The sequence below is a fragment of the Aotus nancymaae genome, unplaced genomic scaffold (assembly GCF_030222135.1).
Source record: "Aotus nancymaae isolate 86718 unplaced genomic scaffold, 86718_ANA_hifiasm-v0.15.2.pri h1tg000115l, whole genome shotgun sequence".
Taxonomy (NCBI): Eukaryota; Metazoa; Chordata; class Mammalia; order Primates; family Aotidae; genus Aotus; species Aotus nancymaae.
Window position 1 is genome coordinate 2,934,224 of NW_026988530.1, and position 18,589 is coordinate 2,952,812.

Genomic DNA, 18,589 nt, shown 5'->3' on the forward strand with positions numbered 1-18,589 from the left:
GATTTCTGCTTTGGTAAGTTGTGATTCTCTGTAACTGCATTTCTCTCTCTATGATTTTGAGGGCAGTGATTTCCCTTGTGCCCTTACTTCTCGGGTGGAGTCGTTGATTTTTCAATGTGTTCAATCATTTTACTGGTTAAAATGGAGTAGCAACTTCTAAGCTGCTTACATACTGAACTAGAAACTAGCAGTTTCGCTGCTAACTTATTTATTAAAAACAAAAATAAACTTCTAAATTTATGCCAATATATTTTGACTTTCGCTAAGAGTATATCTTGATTTATTATTTTTTAGTATCCAAAATTAGATAATGCAAGCATTTCTATGTTGACACAAAATTTGGTGTCCTTTGTTCTTACATAGCTTTTAGAGGTCTTACAATCCAACAACTTAAATCCTTTTAAAATTCAGAGTCAAAAAACTTGCTAAGCCAGATAGTAAAATAAATAGGACAAAATGACATAGCTATTTCAAAACAATATGATTCTGAATAAAATGTTAAAAGTATATCATATATCACTGAATATATAAGTATCATTGCACTTAAAATCTGAATTATGCATTCAAGCAAATCCTAATATTTGAACTTCTACATTTTTTTTCAAAAGGACTAAAAAAGATATGTAATATTTATGCAGCCTTCATTAAAGTATATCTACGATTGCCAAGGAGATGAAACAAAATGTCCAGGACCTTTTATTGTCTTTGTAGTCAGCATGAATTGTTACTCAATTCATGATTCTGCATTACTAAAGACAGAAAATGGTCCAGTGAAGGTCCATTTCAAAATATATATTTTTATTTTAAATATAAATCCTACAAAATATGTCACATGTAAAGGTAAATAAACATACTTAATTATGACAGGTCACATATTTTGGAAAAATATTCTACAAAGCCTTTATTATCCTTACTTTAGAACGTTTCATTAATATGTGAACCACTTAAGAATTTTCATGTCTTTTTCAAAGATTTGTTCCTTCAGAAAATACAATCTTTTTGGCTCAGAAACAACATACGCACTTTGCCAATGAAGTACTAACCATTGTAGCTCACTGAATAATGCATATTTATAATGGTTTCAGGAAGAAACCCTGAACACTGTGTCACCCCACAAAGAACTGACAGCATCAGTAGCCTGGCAAATACAGCCCTTGCAATGATATTATTTTTGTTTGTTTAACCGAAATTCTATTTTTGTTTTCAATCTCATACCATATGAAACACACATACACACAAAATAATCATACTAAATTTACTCTTAGGTTCAATAGAGAATAGATGGTGAAGATGCTTTTTGCAAAGTGAATAAAAACGTGATAAAAATACATCTACATTAGTTATAAAGCTCAGTTTTGAATATGTAAGATTATTGTGATATAAAATAATCATAACAAAATTTAATATATAGGTAAGACAGTTATCTGCCAAAAACAAAATTATTAAACTAAATTAAAATGAAGTTCAACTATATGTATTAGTATAAACATAGTCCTATGTATGCCATAAATACTATGTCAAAATCATACTTGTATGTGATTTTTCAAACATTACATTTCTAATTACAATTTTTAACTCAAAAACACAACTTATCTCTTCTTGTGAACATTTAAAAAAAACTTTAAAAATCTGTTATGCTGAATGCTGATTATATATACTATATATGCATATACAAATAACATGAAAAATAATAACCCAATTTTTTTCAATTCTGTATTTCCCCATTCACAATACAAACCAGGCACAGGTCCTGGGCTGAACTGTATATGGGGTAGGTTTATTCTGCCTCCTCTTTCTATACAATCAGTGTAAGAACACAGTCTGTGGAAAGCACCAGGAGACCATAAGCTGGATTTTTTGAAAGAAATTAAGGTCAATAGTCATGTGCCAATTTTTTTCATTTAGAATAATATCTTTCATTTTCATCTACATATGTACAAGAGCTGGTCAATACTTAAGCCAGAAGAAGCGCAAACTCACAATAATATTATTTTAGGGTCAATCTATTTCTATATTTTAACAACAGCTACACTTTTAATATGTTTCAAAACCAGGCATTCATTTATAAAGGCCCATAGTGGTATAAAAGGCAAGAAGGGAAAGATTTTGAATTCTCATAATCTCCATGAGCTGCTCCAAAGTCATTTTAAAGGAAATATGTTTCATTAAAAAGTATTTTTCTTAAAATCTGTTCCCGTTCCCGTATATAATACAAATAAGGATACTGGCATTCTGGCATTTGTGTGTGTGTGTGTGTGTGTGTGTGTGTGTGTGTGTGTGTTAGTGTGTGTGTTTGTAAGTGGGGCTTTGTAAGCTGAAATATTTCCATCATTTATACCTGAAGTTGAAATTCAGGATGGAACTCTCAACTTCTTTTCTGAAGAATGCTTTAGGATTTACAATATGAGTATTATTCTCCAGAGTTAGATATTTGCTGGCTCCAGAGAATTTTACCAGCTTTCTTCACAACTTACAGAAAAAGTATCTGAAAAAAAAAAAGGCCAAAAGGCTTTACACCATTGGGAATTTATAATGAAAAATAAGCAAAATACTGAGAAAATATCTATAATTAGTGTGCTTAGGATGGGAAGCTCAAGAAAAAGAAAGAAAAATAAAGTACTGTATATCTTTGGCAGAATACGCCCTTGAACAACACTGGTGAAAAATCTAGTAAAACTGCACATCATCTGGCTTTTTTGTTCCACTAATTAATAAAATAAAAACACACAAATTATCTTTATTTAAGTAATCAAGAAATTTAAAAAGTGAAAACGATCAAAGATAAATCATATATTATTCTAAACCAAATCCACTTGACAAGGTACATTTTAAATAGTAATTTTTTCTACTACTGTAATAATAGGTTAGAATACTATTTTCAGGAAACTATGCAAATGTTGCCACACTAACAATGCAGTTTATTTTCAAACATAATCAACCGCCTAAAAATTTATCAGATGCAACATGGCAGTCTTCTTCAGAATTATTTTCATTTCCTTTTAAAATATTTTTATGATAAATAGTATCAGTATACATTTATTTTCTGTTTCATTAAATGATTTTCTTTATGGGAAAGACTTGCTTGAAATTATTGCTATTTTCATACATTAATCTCATTATATAAAATGTTATTATATATTTAAAGGCTAAGATAATTTGAAAACATTATTGGCCAGGAGTGGTGGCTCACACCTGTAATCCCAGCATTTTGGGAGGCTGAGGTGGGTGAATCACAAGGTCAGGAGTTCGAGACCAGTCTGGCCAACATGGTGAAACCCTGTCTCTACTAAAATTATAAAAAATTAGCTGGGCATAGTGGTGAGAACCTGTAATCCCAGCTGCTTGGGAGGCTGAGGCAGGAGAATCACTTGAACCTGGGAGGCAGAGGTTGCAGTGAGCTGAGATCACTCCACTGCACTCCAGACTGGGTGCCAGAGTGAGACTCTGTCTCAAAAAACAAACAAACAACAACAACAACAACAACAAAACACCATTATTAAGGACTCATCTGAAATTAGGATAAGTAAAATGCCCTATCTTCAATATATAATTATAATTACCCTTATTATATTCTTACTTCTGCTTTAAAACTAGAAAATCAGTGTCTTATTCACTCTCAGAATTTGGCAATGTGAAAATGTCCACAGTATAAATGACATAGAAATATAACTGTATGAGAAGCAAGGCATTAAAAAAATTGCAGGAAATCATAATTACAAATAAATATATCTTACTCTTTGTAGTCCTTCATACCAATCATCTTGCTCAAACCAGTTTGAAATGTAAGTCATCCAAGCCATAGAGTGTTTCTACTTTAATCAAGGCAATTGGAAACTCAGCATCAGAATAGTCAGCACCTAAAGTAACAACAATGTGTTTCAACCAAACAAGATTTACCAAAATCTCCCTTGTGAAACGATGCTCAGTACAAAAGACTAGAACTGCACAAATACTTCAGCTGAAACATTTTTAAGTATTTACAATAGTATCTGTTAAAAGAACGAAATAAAAGTCCATATTCAAATAAGAAAAAAATCAATAATAATGTTGTTGGATAGTACCAGAGAATGCTATATCAAATATTTTATTAACCTTTCTGTTTACATTCTTAAAAAACAACCTTAGATTTAACTTTTGTAAGAAATAGAGCAACAATTTCTAAAAGTTACCAAGTTAAAAATAAGCAATCCATAAAAATCACAAAATAGGCTGCAGAAGATGAGATACATTTTCAACCTCAGGAACTGGAAGTAAAGCTAGAGATAGAAAGCTTCTAAGTTAAAAGGTATACAATGACAAAGCCAATCCTATAATATTTCTGTTTGCTTCCAGCCCCATACTTGAGAGTTAAATCATTTTACATTTAAGTTAATTGCTATCCACCTAACTGCATCAAAAAGTTTAAAGACACCATTTAATACCATGCTAATATGTTCAACAGAGTCAAAATCACATGAATGTAATTTAATTTTAGTTTTACTCATTTTTAGAAGAGATTATTTACTAGCCATGATGAGTAAGATATTTCTTGCTACACTGGAGAATATTTGGACTTCAAAATATCCTCTATAAAGTGTAGATGTTTAACCCAACATATGAAAGGTTCTAAGTGGTCTTTTCTTCAGCAAAGACAAAATAAAGGAAGGAAGGACAAAGGGATGAAGGATGGACAGAAGGAAGTGAGGAAAGAAGGAAGAGAAGAGAAAGAGAAAATGAGTGAAATGATGAAGAGAATTAAGCAACAAAAGAAAACAAGGAAAGAGGGGAGTGGAGGCGGGGAAGAGAGAATTACAGTTTTTGTCATTTGAATGTTTCATTCTTCAGTATCCAAAAAGTAACATAGCTTTTGTTCTGGCATAGAAAGATACACTTGTATGAAATATAATTATCACTGCAGCTAGTTGAGAACAGCTTTATATCCATTGTGATTCCTTACTCTCTAGAAGTATGTTCAATAAAATCTGAGTGAAGATTCAAGTTAAAACGCTTGGGAATAGGTTCTTGCACGTGCAAGAAGCTCCAGGATTGGCAGAATCTCTTGCTTAACTTGTTTACATTTCAATGACTTCCTTGAATCTGTTACCTTGGCTATTCCACCCTGCCCTTTTACTTTCCAGAAAGCCCCTTGTTTCGGCTGATCTGCTCCGATTTTTAATCGCCTGCCTTATCCCGTTCTCTGGATTTGTCCCCTCTCCATTGTTGTCTCTTTTGTCTATTGCTTATCATATTTTGATTTGCAGTTCTTTAAGTCCTGCCGTCAGCTTTTTTACTGTACTTTGAACTTGTATCTAGTACTGGCCAGACAACACTACCAACCTCATCTCTGCTTCAGTTATTCCAGTGTGTCTCCCATAATACAACCTACAGGCCATACAAGCTCCTAAACTCCATTTGGAGCTACCTGCTGATCTAGATCTCTCAGCCCTTTACCTGATAAACCTAATGTATCTCTTTCAAGTAAGGTTTTCCTTTCTACTACCCCAAATATTCTTTCTGTTTCATTCTCCAATTCAATGACTGTCATTATACTTAAGATAGTAACCTGAGATGAAAATATCAAGTTATCTTTGATTCTTTCATGAACCTTATCTCCTCCTCCTTCTACATTTGATCACCAAGTCTTATCGAATTACTTTGGGAAAAGAGTCTTCAGAAGACCCTTATCTTCATCACTAATGCCACTACTTTTAATGAAATCCTTCACTGTGTCTTGTACAAACTAATGCAATAATTTACTTACTGTTCTCTGCTTTCAATGTAATTCCCAAATACATGTTGCCCTTCTATGCTTTCAAGACTTTTTGCCTTGAAGCTTTTAAATGTTTTGCCCAGGCTGCCCCTTTCACCTTTTCCCGAGTGGTGAGCACTTGCAAGTTTTTCAAGACTGAAATTAGGTATCTCTTTTAAAGACTTTCTCAAATCCTCCAAATCTCTTGTCTGTGCTCCTTCATATCTATATTTGTAGGTATTAGATAGTGATTATTTTTGTAGATATAAGTTGTGAGTTCCCCAAAGGACCAAGCCTGAATCATCTTTGTACAGAAGATACAAAATGTGTGTTGAGCGAACTGACATATGCAGTGCTATGAAAGTTTGTCACCTAGTGGCAGTTCACATGAACTGAAGGCACATGTCTCAACTGAAACTTGAGAAGATTTAAGGAAATGTATCTAAATCTAAGTGAAATGGGATTACTATCCAATTCCTTGTGGGGAAGTAGCTAAATAAAATCACTTAAGAAATTGTTTCTGGTGTTTTTTTAAGAGTAAAATAAAACTTGAATTAGTAAAAGTACTTTGTAATGTCACCACCAAGTGTGTCTTTATTATACTATATTACTAATCTAGTGTGAATAAAATACCTTATTTATAGAGCATATAATAGTTATTTCTTATGTCCTGATACTTTTCCATGAGCACTATTTATTATATTTGCAAGTAATAATAAAAACAGGATATTTCACATTGTGTAATCTCAGATTAAATGTTATCTTGCATAAAAAATATTTTTTTGTTGTACTCCAGGTATTTTGATGATATGACGGTAGATGAGATTTGGTTCATTTAGTGTAAGAATGATAAATAGGTTTTAACTCTCACCCCTCCCTGAGGTGCACAGTTGAAACCTTTAGCTGACCTCAGAGGGGAAGCATGTCATGATCACTCAGCCATAACTGAGATTAAAAAAAAAAAAAAGAAACTTTTGAGGCAATTTATTACATATCTTCACATCTTTGTATCTACGTCTATGGGTCTAATTACACTGATATTTCATTTAAATCACCCATTTGACTTACTTTAGTCAGAAAATTCTTACTACCTATTCAAATTAGTGATGAAGGAAACGACAAAAATAAAATATTATATATCACTATGTAAAATAAAATAAATAATGAAGTAGTTTTCACCGTCAGAAAACTTATTACAGGAATTGAACAGCCAAGCACACAAATAGTTTGTGGTCTGGGTATTGGTACTGATTTTTTTATACCCCTCTCTGCATTAATGTCTTTGCCATAGCTCATCACAGGCATCCTTTGTATCCCTGCCTGTTGTCTTTAAATTTGCTATGTAATTTGCTGTGCCCAATGATACGTAGGCAGAAGTCATGGTTTTCCAGTTCCAAGCCCTGAATGGATGGCTCATTTCCATTCACAACCTTATGCTTCTAACATCAACATGAGAAGAACACTCCATAGCTACCCCACTGATCAAGAAGCGTAAGAGACACATGCAACAGAGTGCACCCAGACAAATCACAGACCTCCAGTGAGAAGCACAGTCACTCAGAACAGCAAAAGGTAAGTCAGTAAAACACCAGTGCAATCAGAGTCCTCCCTCTGCCTTGGCAGCAGATTGGTTCCAGGGCCCCACAGACATCAAAATCCTCTGATGCTCAAATCGGTTACATAAAAAGGCATAGCATTTGCAAATAACCTATGAGCATCCTTCCATATACTTAAAATCATCTCTAGATTACTTGTAATACCTAATACAGTGTAAATTCTATGTAAATAGTTGTTTTGTTATTTTTGTTTAAATTTTTAATTTTTATGAGTACATGGTAGGTGCACATATTTATGGGGTACACGTGATACTTTGATTCAGGCATACAATGTATAATAACTGTATCAGGGTAATTGGGATACAATTACCTCAAGCATTTGTCATTTTACTCTTTTAGTTATTTAGAAATATAAAATAAGTTATTGTTAACTGTAATCACCCTGTTGTGCTATCAAATACTAGGTCTTATTCATTCTATCTAACTATGCTTTTAACCCATTAACCATTTGCACTTTTTCCCTCCTTCCTTGCTATCCTTCTCAGTCTGTCTCTGGTAACCAACATTCTACTTTCTAACTACATGAGCTCAATTGTTTTAATTGTTAGCTCCCACAAATAAGTGAGAACATGTGGCACTTGTCTTTCTGTGCCTGTCTTTTGCCATTTAACATGATGTCCTCTAGTTCCATCCATGTTGTTACAAATGACAGGATGTTTCTTTGGCTGAATAGTACTCCATTGTGTACATGTACCACATTTTCTATATCTATTCAACTGTTGACAGACACTTAGGTTGCTTCCAAATCTTGGCTATCGTGAATAGTGCTGCAATAATAAACAGTAGTGCAGATATCTCTTCAACAGACTGACCTCCGGCCGGGCGCGGTGGCTCAAGCCTGTAATCCCAGCACTTTGGGAGGCCGAGGCGGGTGGATCACGAGGTCAGGAGATCGAGACCATCCTGGTCAACATGGTGAAACCCCGTCTCTACTAATACAAAAAATTAGCTGGGCATGGTGGCGCGTGCCTGTAATCCCAGCTACTCAGGAGGCTGAGGCAGGAGAATTGCCTGAACCCAGGAGGCGGAGGTTGCGGTGAGCCGAGATCGCGCCATTGCACTCCAGCCTGGGTATCAAGAGCGAAACTCCGTCTCAAAAAAAAAAAAAAATAGACTGACCTCCTTTATTTTGTGTATATACTTAGGGATTGCTGGATCACATGGTAGTTCATTTTTTTTTTCTTTTTTACAAAGTCATTATTATCTATTTATTTATTTTTTGAGATAGAGTCTCGCTCTGTCACCCAAGCTGGAGTACAGTGGTGCAATCATGGTTCACTGCAACCTCTACCTCCTGGGTTCAAGTGATTCTCATACATCAGCCACTTGAGTAGTTGGGATTACAGGAGTGTGCCATCACACTCAGCTAATTTTTCTATTTTTTAATAGAGACATGGTTTCTCCATGTTGTCCCTGCTGGTCTTGACCTCCTGGCCTCAAGTGATTCACCTGCCTTGGCTTCCCAAAGTGCTGGATTCCAGGTGTGAGCCATCACCCAGCCCTGATAGTTCTATTTTTAGTTTGTTGAGGAACCTCCATACTGCTCTCCAGAGTGGTTGTACTAATTTACATTACTATCAACAGTGTACAGTAATTTCCCTTTCTCCACATCCTTATCATCATTTGTTATTGTCTGTCTTTTGGGTATAAGCCATTTTAACTGGGGTGAGGTGATATTGCTTTGTGGTTTTGATTTGCATTTCTCTGAGGATTAATGACAATGAGAATTTTTTTCATATACTTATTGGCCATTTTATGTCATCTTTTGAGAAATATCTACTCAGGTCTTTTATCCATCTGTAATTGGATTACTATAATTTTTATTAACTTGCTTGATCTCCTTTTAAATTCTGATTATTAATCCCTTGTCATACGGGTAGCTTGCAAATATTTTCTCCCATTCTGTGCGTTGTGTTTTCACTTTGTTGATTGTTTTCTTTGCTGTGTAGAAGCTTTTTAACTTGATGTGATCCCATTTGCCTATTTTTTTTTTTTTTAAAGAGAAAGAGAGAGAGAATAGGAAGGAGGAAAAAGGAAGAGAAAGAGAGAGAGAGAATGGGGAGGAGGGAGAAGGAAAAGAAAGAGGGAGAGAGAATGGGAGTATTGCTTTCTCGCCCAGGCTAGAATGCAATTTAGTAATGGGTATTGAAAACCTCTTTTATACTGATAATTATACTTAATGATGTAGTCAGGAAGGAATAAGGGAAGAAGATAACAAACAAACAGCCAACCAATATTTAATTTAAACCTATGAAATGCTATGCGATTACTGAGGAGTGATTTACTTCCAATTATATAGTCACCTTTGGAATAGGTGTGAGGTGGTAATGTATGTTTTGTGTATTTGAAGTGGAGAGTTCTATAAATGTTTATTAAGTTTACTTGTTCCGGGTCTGAGTTCAAGTTCTGAATATCCTTGTTAATTTTCTATCTCGTTGATCTATAGAATCGTTAGCTCTTCTTGTTGCATTGATCCTTTTGCCATTATGTAATGTCATTCCTCGCCTCTTTTGATCTTTGTTGCTTTAAAGTCTACTTTATCAGAGGCGAGAATTGCATCTCCTGCTTTTTGTTTATTAGTTTATTTTTACTCTCTGTTTGATTAGTAAATCTTCCTCCTTCTCTCTGAGTCTTTGTGTATTGTTGCATGTAAGATGGGCCCGGATGCAGCATACCAATGGGTTTTGACTTTTTATCCAATTAAAATATATATAAGTTTAATACCAGCATTTGATGCTAGCTGGCTGTTTTGCCCATTAGTTGATGTAAATTTTTTATTGTGTTAAAGTTCTTTGCTTTTTGATATATTTTTGGAAAGGCTGATATTGGTTGTTCCTTTATATGTATAGTGCTTCTTTCAGAAGCTCTTGTAAAGCAGGCCTGGTGGTGGTGAACTCTCTAAGTACTTGTTTGTTAGCAAAAGATTTAATTTTTCCTTCGCTCATAAAGCTTAGTTTGGCTGGATAGGAAATTCTGGGTTGAAAGTTCTTTTCTTTAAGGATGTTAAATATTGGTCCCCACTCTTTTCTGGCTTGTAGGGTTTCTTCTGAGAGATCTGCTGTAAGTCTGATAGGTTTCCCTTTATGGGTAACCTGACCTTTCTCTCTGGCTGCCCTTAGTAATTTCTCCTTCATTTCAACCCTAATAAATCTGGCAATTATGTGCCTTGGGGTTGGTCTTCTTGAAGAATATCTTTGTGGTGTTCTCTGTATTACCTGGAGTTGAATATTACCCTGCCTTGCCAGGTTGGGAAAATTTTCCTGAATGATATCCTGAAGAGTATTTTCCAACTTGGATTCATTCTCTTCATCACATTCAGGTACACCTATCAAACGTAAATTAGGTCTTTTCACATAGTCCCATATTTCCTGGAGACTTTGCTCATTCCTTTTCATCCTTTTTTCTGCATTCTTGTCTTCTCGTTTCATTTCACTGAGCTGGTCCTCGACTTCTGATATCCTTCCTTCTGCTTGATCAATTTGACTGTTTAAACTTGTGCATGCTTCGCGAAGTTCTCGTGTTGTGTTTTTCAGCTCCATCAATTCACTTATATTCTTCTCTAAATTGTCCATTCTCGTTAACATTTCGTCAAACCTTTTTTCAAGGTTCTTAGTTTCTTTGCATTGGGTTAGAACAAGTTCTTTTAATTCACAGAAGTTTCTTATCACCCACGTTTTGAAACCTGCTTCTGTTATTGGAACACACGTGTAATCTATTAAGCCTTGTTCTATTACTGATGAGGAATTGCAATCCCCTGTAGAGGGAGAGGCATTCTGATTTTGAGTATTCTCTACCTTTTTACGCTGGTTTCTTCCCTTCATTATATATTTGTCCGTCTGTCGTCTTTATAATTACCGACTTTCTAACTGGGTCTCTGACGTCCAACTTGTTGATTCCCTGCGCTGAAATCTGAGCAATCCACTGAGCCGGCCAAAACAGCGGTGTTAAGATTGATGGTGCTTTTCTGCTCGGGAATCTCCGGACTCTGCACCAAGAACTGGCGTGCTAAGGCACCAGCAAAACCACCACGCCGGCCACAAGAGTCACCCTGGCGACCCGTGGAGCTCCTCCACTGGGAATCTCCTGGTCCGTGAGCAACTAATATTCGTCTGAAAGTGTGGCGTCCTCTCGTTCTTTGCGTTTCACTGGGAGGTAAGTGCCCGAGCTGCTAATCATCAGCCATCTTGGATCTCTCTCCAAAGTATTTTTCTTTTTTTTGAGATGGAGTTTCGCTCTTGTCACCCAGGCTGGAGCACAATGGCACGATCTCGGCTCACTGCAACCTCCGTTTCCTGGGTTCAGGCAATTCTCCTGCCTCAGCCTCCTGAGTAGCTGGGATTACAGGCACGCGCCACCATGCCCAGCTAATTTTTTGTATTTTCAGTAGAGACGGGGTTTCACCATGTTGACCAGGATGGTCTTGATCTCTTGACCTCATGATCCACCCGCCTCAGCCTCCCAAAGTGCCATTTGCCTATTTTTATTTTGGTTGCCTGTGCTATTGTGGTATTTCTAAAGGAATTTTTACCCAGATCAATGTCCTGGGGAATATCTCCAATATTTCCTTTCAGTAGTTTCAAAGTTTCAGGTCTTAGATTTAAGTCTAATCCATTTTGGTTTGATTTTTGTCTCTGGAGAGAGATGGGAGTCTAGTTTCAATCTTGTGTATATGAACATCCAATTTTCCCAAAACTATTTGTTGAAGACCTGTCCTTTTCACAAGATATGTTCTTGGCATCTTTGTCAAAAACAAGTTCGCTCTATATGTACGGGTTTATTTCTGGGTTCTTTATGCTGTTCCATTGATCTATTTGTCTGTTTTTATGCCAGTACCATGCTGTTTTGGTTACTGTATCTCTGCAGTATAATTTAAAGTCAGGTAATGATGTCATTCCTTTATTTTTTTCACTAGTTGGCTTTTGGCTATTCTGGGTCTTTTGCGGTTCCATGTAAATTTCAGGATTATGTTTTCTATTTCTGTGAAGAATGCCATTGGTATTTTGATTGGGAATACACTGAATGTATAGATTGTTTTGGGTATTATAGACATTTTAATAATATTGAATCTTCCAATCCATGAACATGGAAGATCTTTCAACTTTGTGTCCTCTTCAGATTCATTAATGTTTTATAGTTTTCATTATAGAACTCATTCACTTCCTTGGTTAAGTTTATTACCAAGTATTTTATTTTATTTGTAGCAATTATAAATGGGATTATATTCTTGATTTCTTTTCTTTTTTTTTATTTTTTGAGACACCATTTCACTCTATCGCCCAGGCTGGAGTACAGTGGCACAATCTTGGCTCACTGCAACCTCTGCCTCCCGAGTTCAAGAGATTCTCGTGCCTCAACCTCCCAAGTAGCTGGGACCACAGGTATGCACCACCACACTTGGCTAATTTTTGCATTTTTAGTAGAGATGGCATTTCGCCATTTTGGCTAGTCCAACATGACGAAATGAATTCCTGACATATAGTGATCCACCCATCTCAGCCTCCCAAAATGCTGGGATTACAGGCATTAGCCACTGTGCTCAGCCTTGGTTTCTTTATCAGATTGTTCACTGTTGGCATATAGAAATGCTGCTTATTTCTGTATATTGATTTTGCATTCTGCAACTTACTGAATTTATCAGTTTTAATTTTTTTTTGGTGGAGTCTTTAGGTTTTTCTAAATATAAGGTCATATCCTCTGCAAACAAGGATAATTTGATTTCTTTTGTTCCAACTTGGATGCCCTTTATCTCTTTCTCCTGTCTGATTGCTCTAGCCAGGATTTCCAAAACTATGTTGAATAACAATGGTGAAAGTGGGCATCTTTGTCTTGTTTCAGATCTTGAGGAAAGGCTTTCAGTTTTTTCCCATTCAGTATGTATATGACTTTTATTGTGTTGTGGTATGTTCCTTCTACACCCAGTTTTTTTTTAAGGTTTTTATCATGAAGGAATGCTGAATTTTCCAAATGCTTTCTCAGCATCAATTGAAATGATCATATGGTTTTTGTCCTTCATCCTGTTGACATGATGTATAATTTGATTTGTGTATGCTGAACCATCCTTAGACCCCTGGGATAAATCCCACTTGATCATGATTAATGATCTTTTTTTAATATACTGTTGAAGTCAGTTTGCTAATATTTTGTTGAATATTTTTGCATTAATATTCATCAGAAATATTGGCCTTCAGTTTTCTTTTTCTGTTGTTGTGTCTTTGTCTGGTTTTGGTATTAGGGTAATACTGGCCTCACAGAATGGGTTTGGAAGTATTCTCTCCTCCATTTTATAGAATAATTTGAGTAAATTTGGTTTAGTTCTTCATTAAATGTTTGGTAAAATTCAGCAGTAAAGCCATTGTATCCTGGGTTTTCCTCTGATGGGAGAAGTTTTATTACCAGTTTGATCTCATTGCTTGGTATTGGTCTGTTATGGTTTTGGATTTCTTCATGGTTCAATCTTTGTAGGCTGTATGTGTCTAGAAATTTATCTATTTCTTTTAGGTTTTCTAATTTATTGGCATATAATTGCTAATACTAGTCTTTAATGATCCTTTGAATCTCTGCAGTATCAGTTGTAATGTCTTTTTTTTTCATCTCTGAACTAATTTATTTAGGTCTTTTTTATTAGTCTGGCTTAAGGTTTGCCACTTTTATCTTTTCTGAAAACCAACTTTTCACTTCATCAATCATTAGTATTTGTTTCAATTTCATTTATTTCTGCTCTGATATTTATTATTTTTTCTACTAATTCTGGGTTAGGTTTGCTTTTGCTTTTATAGTTTTTTAAGATGCATCATTAGTTTGTTTATTTCAAGTTTTTCTACTTCTTTGATGTAGGTATTTATTGCTGTAAATGTTTCTCTTAATACTGCTTTCCATATATCCCATAGGTTTGGGTATGTTGTGTTTCCGTTTTCATTTGTCTCAAAACATTTTCAATGTATTTAATTTATCCATTGACCCACTGGTCATTCAGGAGCATACTGTTTAATTTCCATGTGTTTGTATAGTTTCCAAAATTATTCTTGTTACTAATTGCTAGTTTTATTCTATTGTGGTCAGAGAAGATATTTCATATGATTTCAACTTTTTTGAATTTTTTAAGACATTTTGTGGCCTAACATGTGGTCTACCCTTACAAATAATGCATGTGTTGGGGAGAAAAATATGTATTCTGCAGCTGTTGGCTAAAATGTTCTGTAAATATCTATTAGAAAATATATAGGAAGATAACATTAAATTATCAGCATTTAATAAAATAATGACCAGGAAGGCAAAAATACAGAAATTCGGAGTTATGCTTATTTCCACTTATATATAAAGTGGAACACCTTCACTTCCAGGAACAATGGAGAAGGAGAAAAGCAAACCTCATTTTCCGCTGAAGAGGGATAGAAAACCCTCCTTTCTGACCCTAGGAACCAGGCAAAGATCACCAGTTCTAGGAAAAGGAAGAAGCAAAAGCTATCATCCCCTAAGGAGCAGGCTGGGAAAAATCTTCTTAGTTCCCAGCCCTGCCCAAAAAACCATAAATCTGCCACTGTTTGAAGAAATGCAGAAAAACTCTCTTACTCAACATTCATATATACAACACTCAACACTTCATACATACATCACTCAACACTCATATGTAAAACAATCCACACTCACACACAAAGCAGAGACTGGCTGCCACAGAAGGGGGTTTAGGGGTAGAGGAGAGACCCACAAATCTTCCTTAAGAACAGACCACACATGGACACAGGGAGGGGAGCACTATACACTGGGGTCTGTTGGGAGGGAGTAGGGGGGACAGTGGTGGGTGGGGAGTTGGGGAGAGATAGCATGGGGAGAAATGCCACATATAGGTGAAGGGGAGGAAGGCAGCAAATCACACTGCCACGTATGCACCTATGCAACAGTCTTGCATGTTTTTCACATGTACCCCAAAACCTAAAATGCAATAAAAAAAATAAAAATATATATATAAAAAAAGTTTTCCTATTATAAAAAAAAAAAAAGAACAGACCCTCATAAACCAGGAACCAAAATTTTAGTATAATACTCCATTAGGGTACTATAAAAAGTTAGAATGAACTATGATGATCAAAAGTCAAACATAAAAGAATACATATTGCATGATTCCATTTATAGTAAGTTAAAATAAACAAAATTAATTCTATGTTATTAGAAGTTATGAGGGAATTTTTTTGGAGGGAAAATGGAAATTATAACTAAAAGGAGCCATGAGGGAGATTTCCAGGGAGTTTATAATGTTTATTTTATGCTAATTACACTAATTAGTACATTTTGCTGCCATAAAACACAAGATTAGAATTTTTGCTTTCAGGTATATAATTCAAATAAAAAGAAATTACATACTAAAAATTCACAGTAGTGCTTTCTAATACTAACAAAATTAAAAGGGGAAAAATATGGAAATTAACATATCCACATAAAGATAGTGTAACTAGATTATATTTTCTAACTTCACTTGGACAATTTCATTTCTTCTTTTTTACTTTTCCATTAGAGTTTTCTGCCCACCAACCCCAACCATCAATATTTCAGCACACATCAGCTTAAATCTATCTCTGGGATATAGTACTAATTCTTTTCTAATCTGCAAGTATTGTTAGAAGCAATGTCAGGGAGAAGCAGATGAGGAAGGTAGACACAAAAAATAAATAATTCCCATGATGGGGCAGGAATAAAAACAGAAGTCTTTCTAAATAAACTGAAGATGGATTAGATCAAGGATATGTGTTTGGGATCCAAAGAAGTACCAAAAGCAAATGTAATGACTTTGCCATAATCATCTCAGCCTGTTCATGTCACATCTATAGCGGGTCCTCTAAGTCCTTAATTCTTCCTATTACCACAGAAAATGCATACTTGAGCAGATCTCCACTATCTTGTTTTGAAGGCCTGAAGAAATCTGCATAGAAGAATATTTCTCATTCAGTGTTTCATACTTTAATCAAACATTCCGAGCTCATCTTTTAACAACAAGAAAAAACAGTGCAGCTGACAACATTCTCCAATTATTAGTGATTCTAGTTTGAATTCTTTTTTAAAGAGATAGGGTCTCACTATGTTGCCCAGGCTGGCCTCAAACTTTTGGGCTCAAGCAGTCCTCCCACTTCAGCCATTTAAATAGCTGGGATTACAAGCATGCATTACAGTACCCACAGTACCCTCTGGCTGAGTTTGAAGTTTTTAGGTGACAAAGTATATAATATGCTTCTCTTTAGCTTAAGTCATATGCTATTTTTACTGGGTAGTAACAAATACAATAAAATAAAATAGTTGAAAAATGAAGTATTTTCACCAGATAATTGGAATATATAAAAATAAAGGCCAGGCATGGTGGCTCATACCTGTAATCCCAGTACTTTGGGAGGCCAAGGAGGGCAGATCACTTGAGGCCAAGAGTTTGAGACCAGCTTGGTCAACATGGTGAAACTCTGTCTCTACTAAAAATATAAAAATTAGCTGGGCATGGTAGTACACACCTGTAGTCCCAGCTATTCAGAAGGCTGAGGCATGAGAATTGCTTGAACCCAGAAGGCAGAGGTTGCAGTGAGGCAAGATCATGCCACTGTGTCTAACCTGGGTGACACAGATTCTGTTTCAAAAAAATAAAATTAATAATTTAAATAAAAATAAAATGAATACTATAAAACTGAAAAACACAGTAGTTGAAATTTAGATCTCAATGGATGAGTTAATTAGTTGCCTAGATACCCCAAAGTCACTATTAATGCAGTGGAACATAAATAAATGATATATGCCAAAATCAATGCATAAAGAAAAAGAGAAATAGAACAAAGTATAACAGACAGATAAGGTATGATGAAAAGTTAAACAAGTATGTAAGAGTAGTATAAGAATGAGAGGAAAGGGATAATATAGTGGAACCAATATTCAGAGAGATGAAAAATGATAAATTTCTGAAACTGATTTAAAAACTAAGATTTCCAAAGCTCACCAACCTCCAAGCAGGATAAGTTAAAGTGATTCCTTACCTATACACATCACACTAAAATGCCAAAAAACACAAAGAGAAAATCTTAAATTTTAAGAATCATCACGTTACAGTCAAAGATCAACAGAAATAATGAAAGTCAGAATATAATGAAATGTCATTTTAAAGTGCTAAAGATAACTAAAATCTCAGTAAAGATATGATTTAAAAATTGAAGAATGTGAACATTTTCATTGTAAGTTTTCATACAAAAAAAAGTAGGAAATTCATTGCTAGTAGACCCGTTCTAGAAAAAAAAATTAAGAGATTTCTCTGGGCAAAAGAAAAAGAAACATGAAAATGTTAGAGATAATGAAGATCATCAGAAAGGGATAATATGTAGTTAAATATAAATGAATATTAACTATACAAAACAATCATTGTAATGTCTTTTGAAATTTAAAATACTTGTAGCACTAAATTATATGAAACAGTAACACAAAAGACAGCAGGATAAATGGAGTTGGTATTAGTATTAAAGAAGAGATAAAAGTAATCATTTGTAATAAGTTATAATGAATCAAATTTACACGCTGGAATCTCTAGGGTAATTACAAAAAAAGAATAGTAAATAAACATACTATTAACAAGTTAATTGAAGGAAAGTGTAATTAATTAAAAATTATAAATGAGAAAACAAAAATCATAAATGAGAAAAAGTTTGTATACATAAATCAAATTATAACAGTTATACAGTAAAGGAGAAATTAAAGTTACAAATCAAAATAAAATTAGAGTCTACATTAAAAAATTCAATTGTATACTCTTTACCTGGAACACACTTTAATAAAAGGTTTCAGAATAGTTGAAAGTCAAAGAGCAGGAAATGATAAATTATACAAATATTAACCAAAAGAAAGATGTTATATAAATCAAATATAAAATAGATTTTAAGACAAGAAATATTATCAAAGAGAGAGGAACACTGCTTAAGGATAAAGGGGTCAATGAGACTGTAACATGTGATAATCCTAAAACTGTCTGCATCCAAATGACATACATAGTTTTCAATTATATAAAGCAAGAATGACACAATTAAAAAAGAAATATGCAAATTCACAATCATAATGGGAGATTTTAAGTAACAACTCTCAATAGGTGATAGAATAAATAGATAAAATCCCATAGAATCTGAACAACATACAGAAAAGGGCTCAATTCACATATATATGATACTTAACCCAATAATGATAGAATTCACATTCTTCTCAAATAAATGTGGAATATTTACAAAAATAAACC

At 34.5% G+C, this 18,589-nt stretch overlaps 1 protein-coding gene and 1 non-coding gene across 5 annotated transcripts in view; both read right to left on the reverse strand.

Moving 5' to 3' along the window:
* WDR17 (WD repeat domain 17) overlaps positions 1-18,589 on the reverse strand; it is a 118,330-nt gene that overhangs the window by 79,086 nt on the left and 20,655 nt on the right. For 2 of the 4 annotated variants that reach the window (XM_064371045.1, XM_021670105.2), the window contains exon 1: positions 3,735-3,848. The exons of 1 other annotated variant lie outside the window; for it this stretch is intronic. In XM_064371045.1, the coding sequence (XP_064227115.1) occupies positions 3,735-3,800 (66 nt within the window). In that variant the 5' untranslated portion in view covers positions 3,801-3,848. Of the gene's footprint in view, positions 1-2,338; positions 2,445-3,734; positions 3,849-18,589 lie in introns of those variants that run through there. One more of the 4 variants, XM_064371047.1, reaches the window with a different exon arrangement.
* LOC135272596 (small nucleolar RNA SNORA51) lies at positions 1,712-1,843 on the reverse strand. Its single transcript, XR_010340616.1, has one exon. It is a non-coding gene; the product is annotated as a small nucleolar RNA SNORA51 (small nucleolar RNA).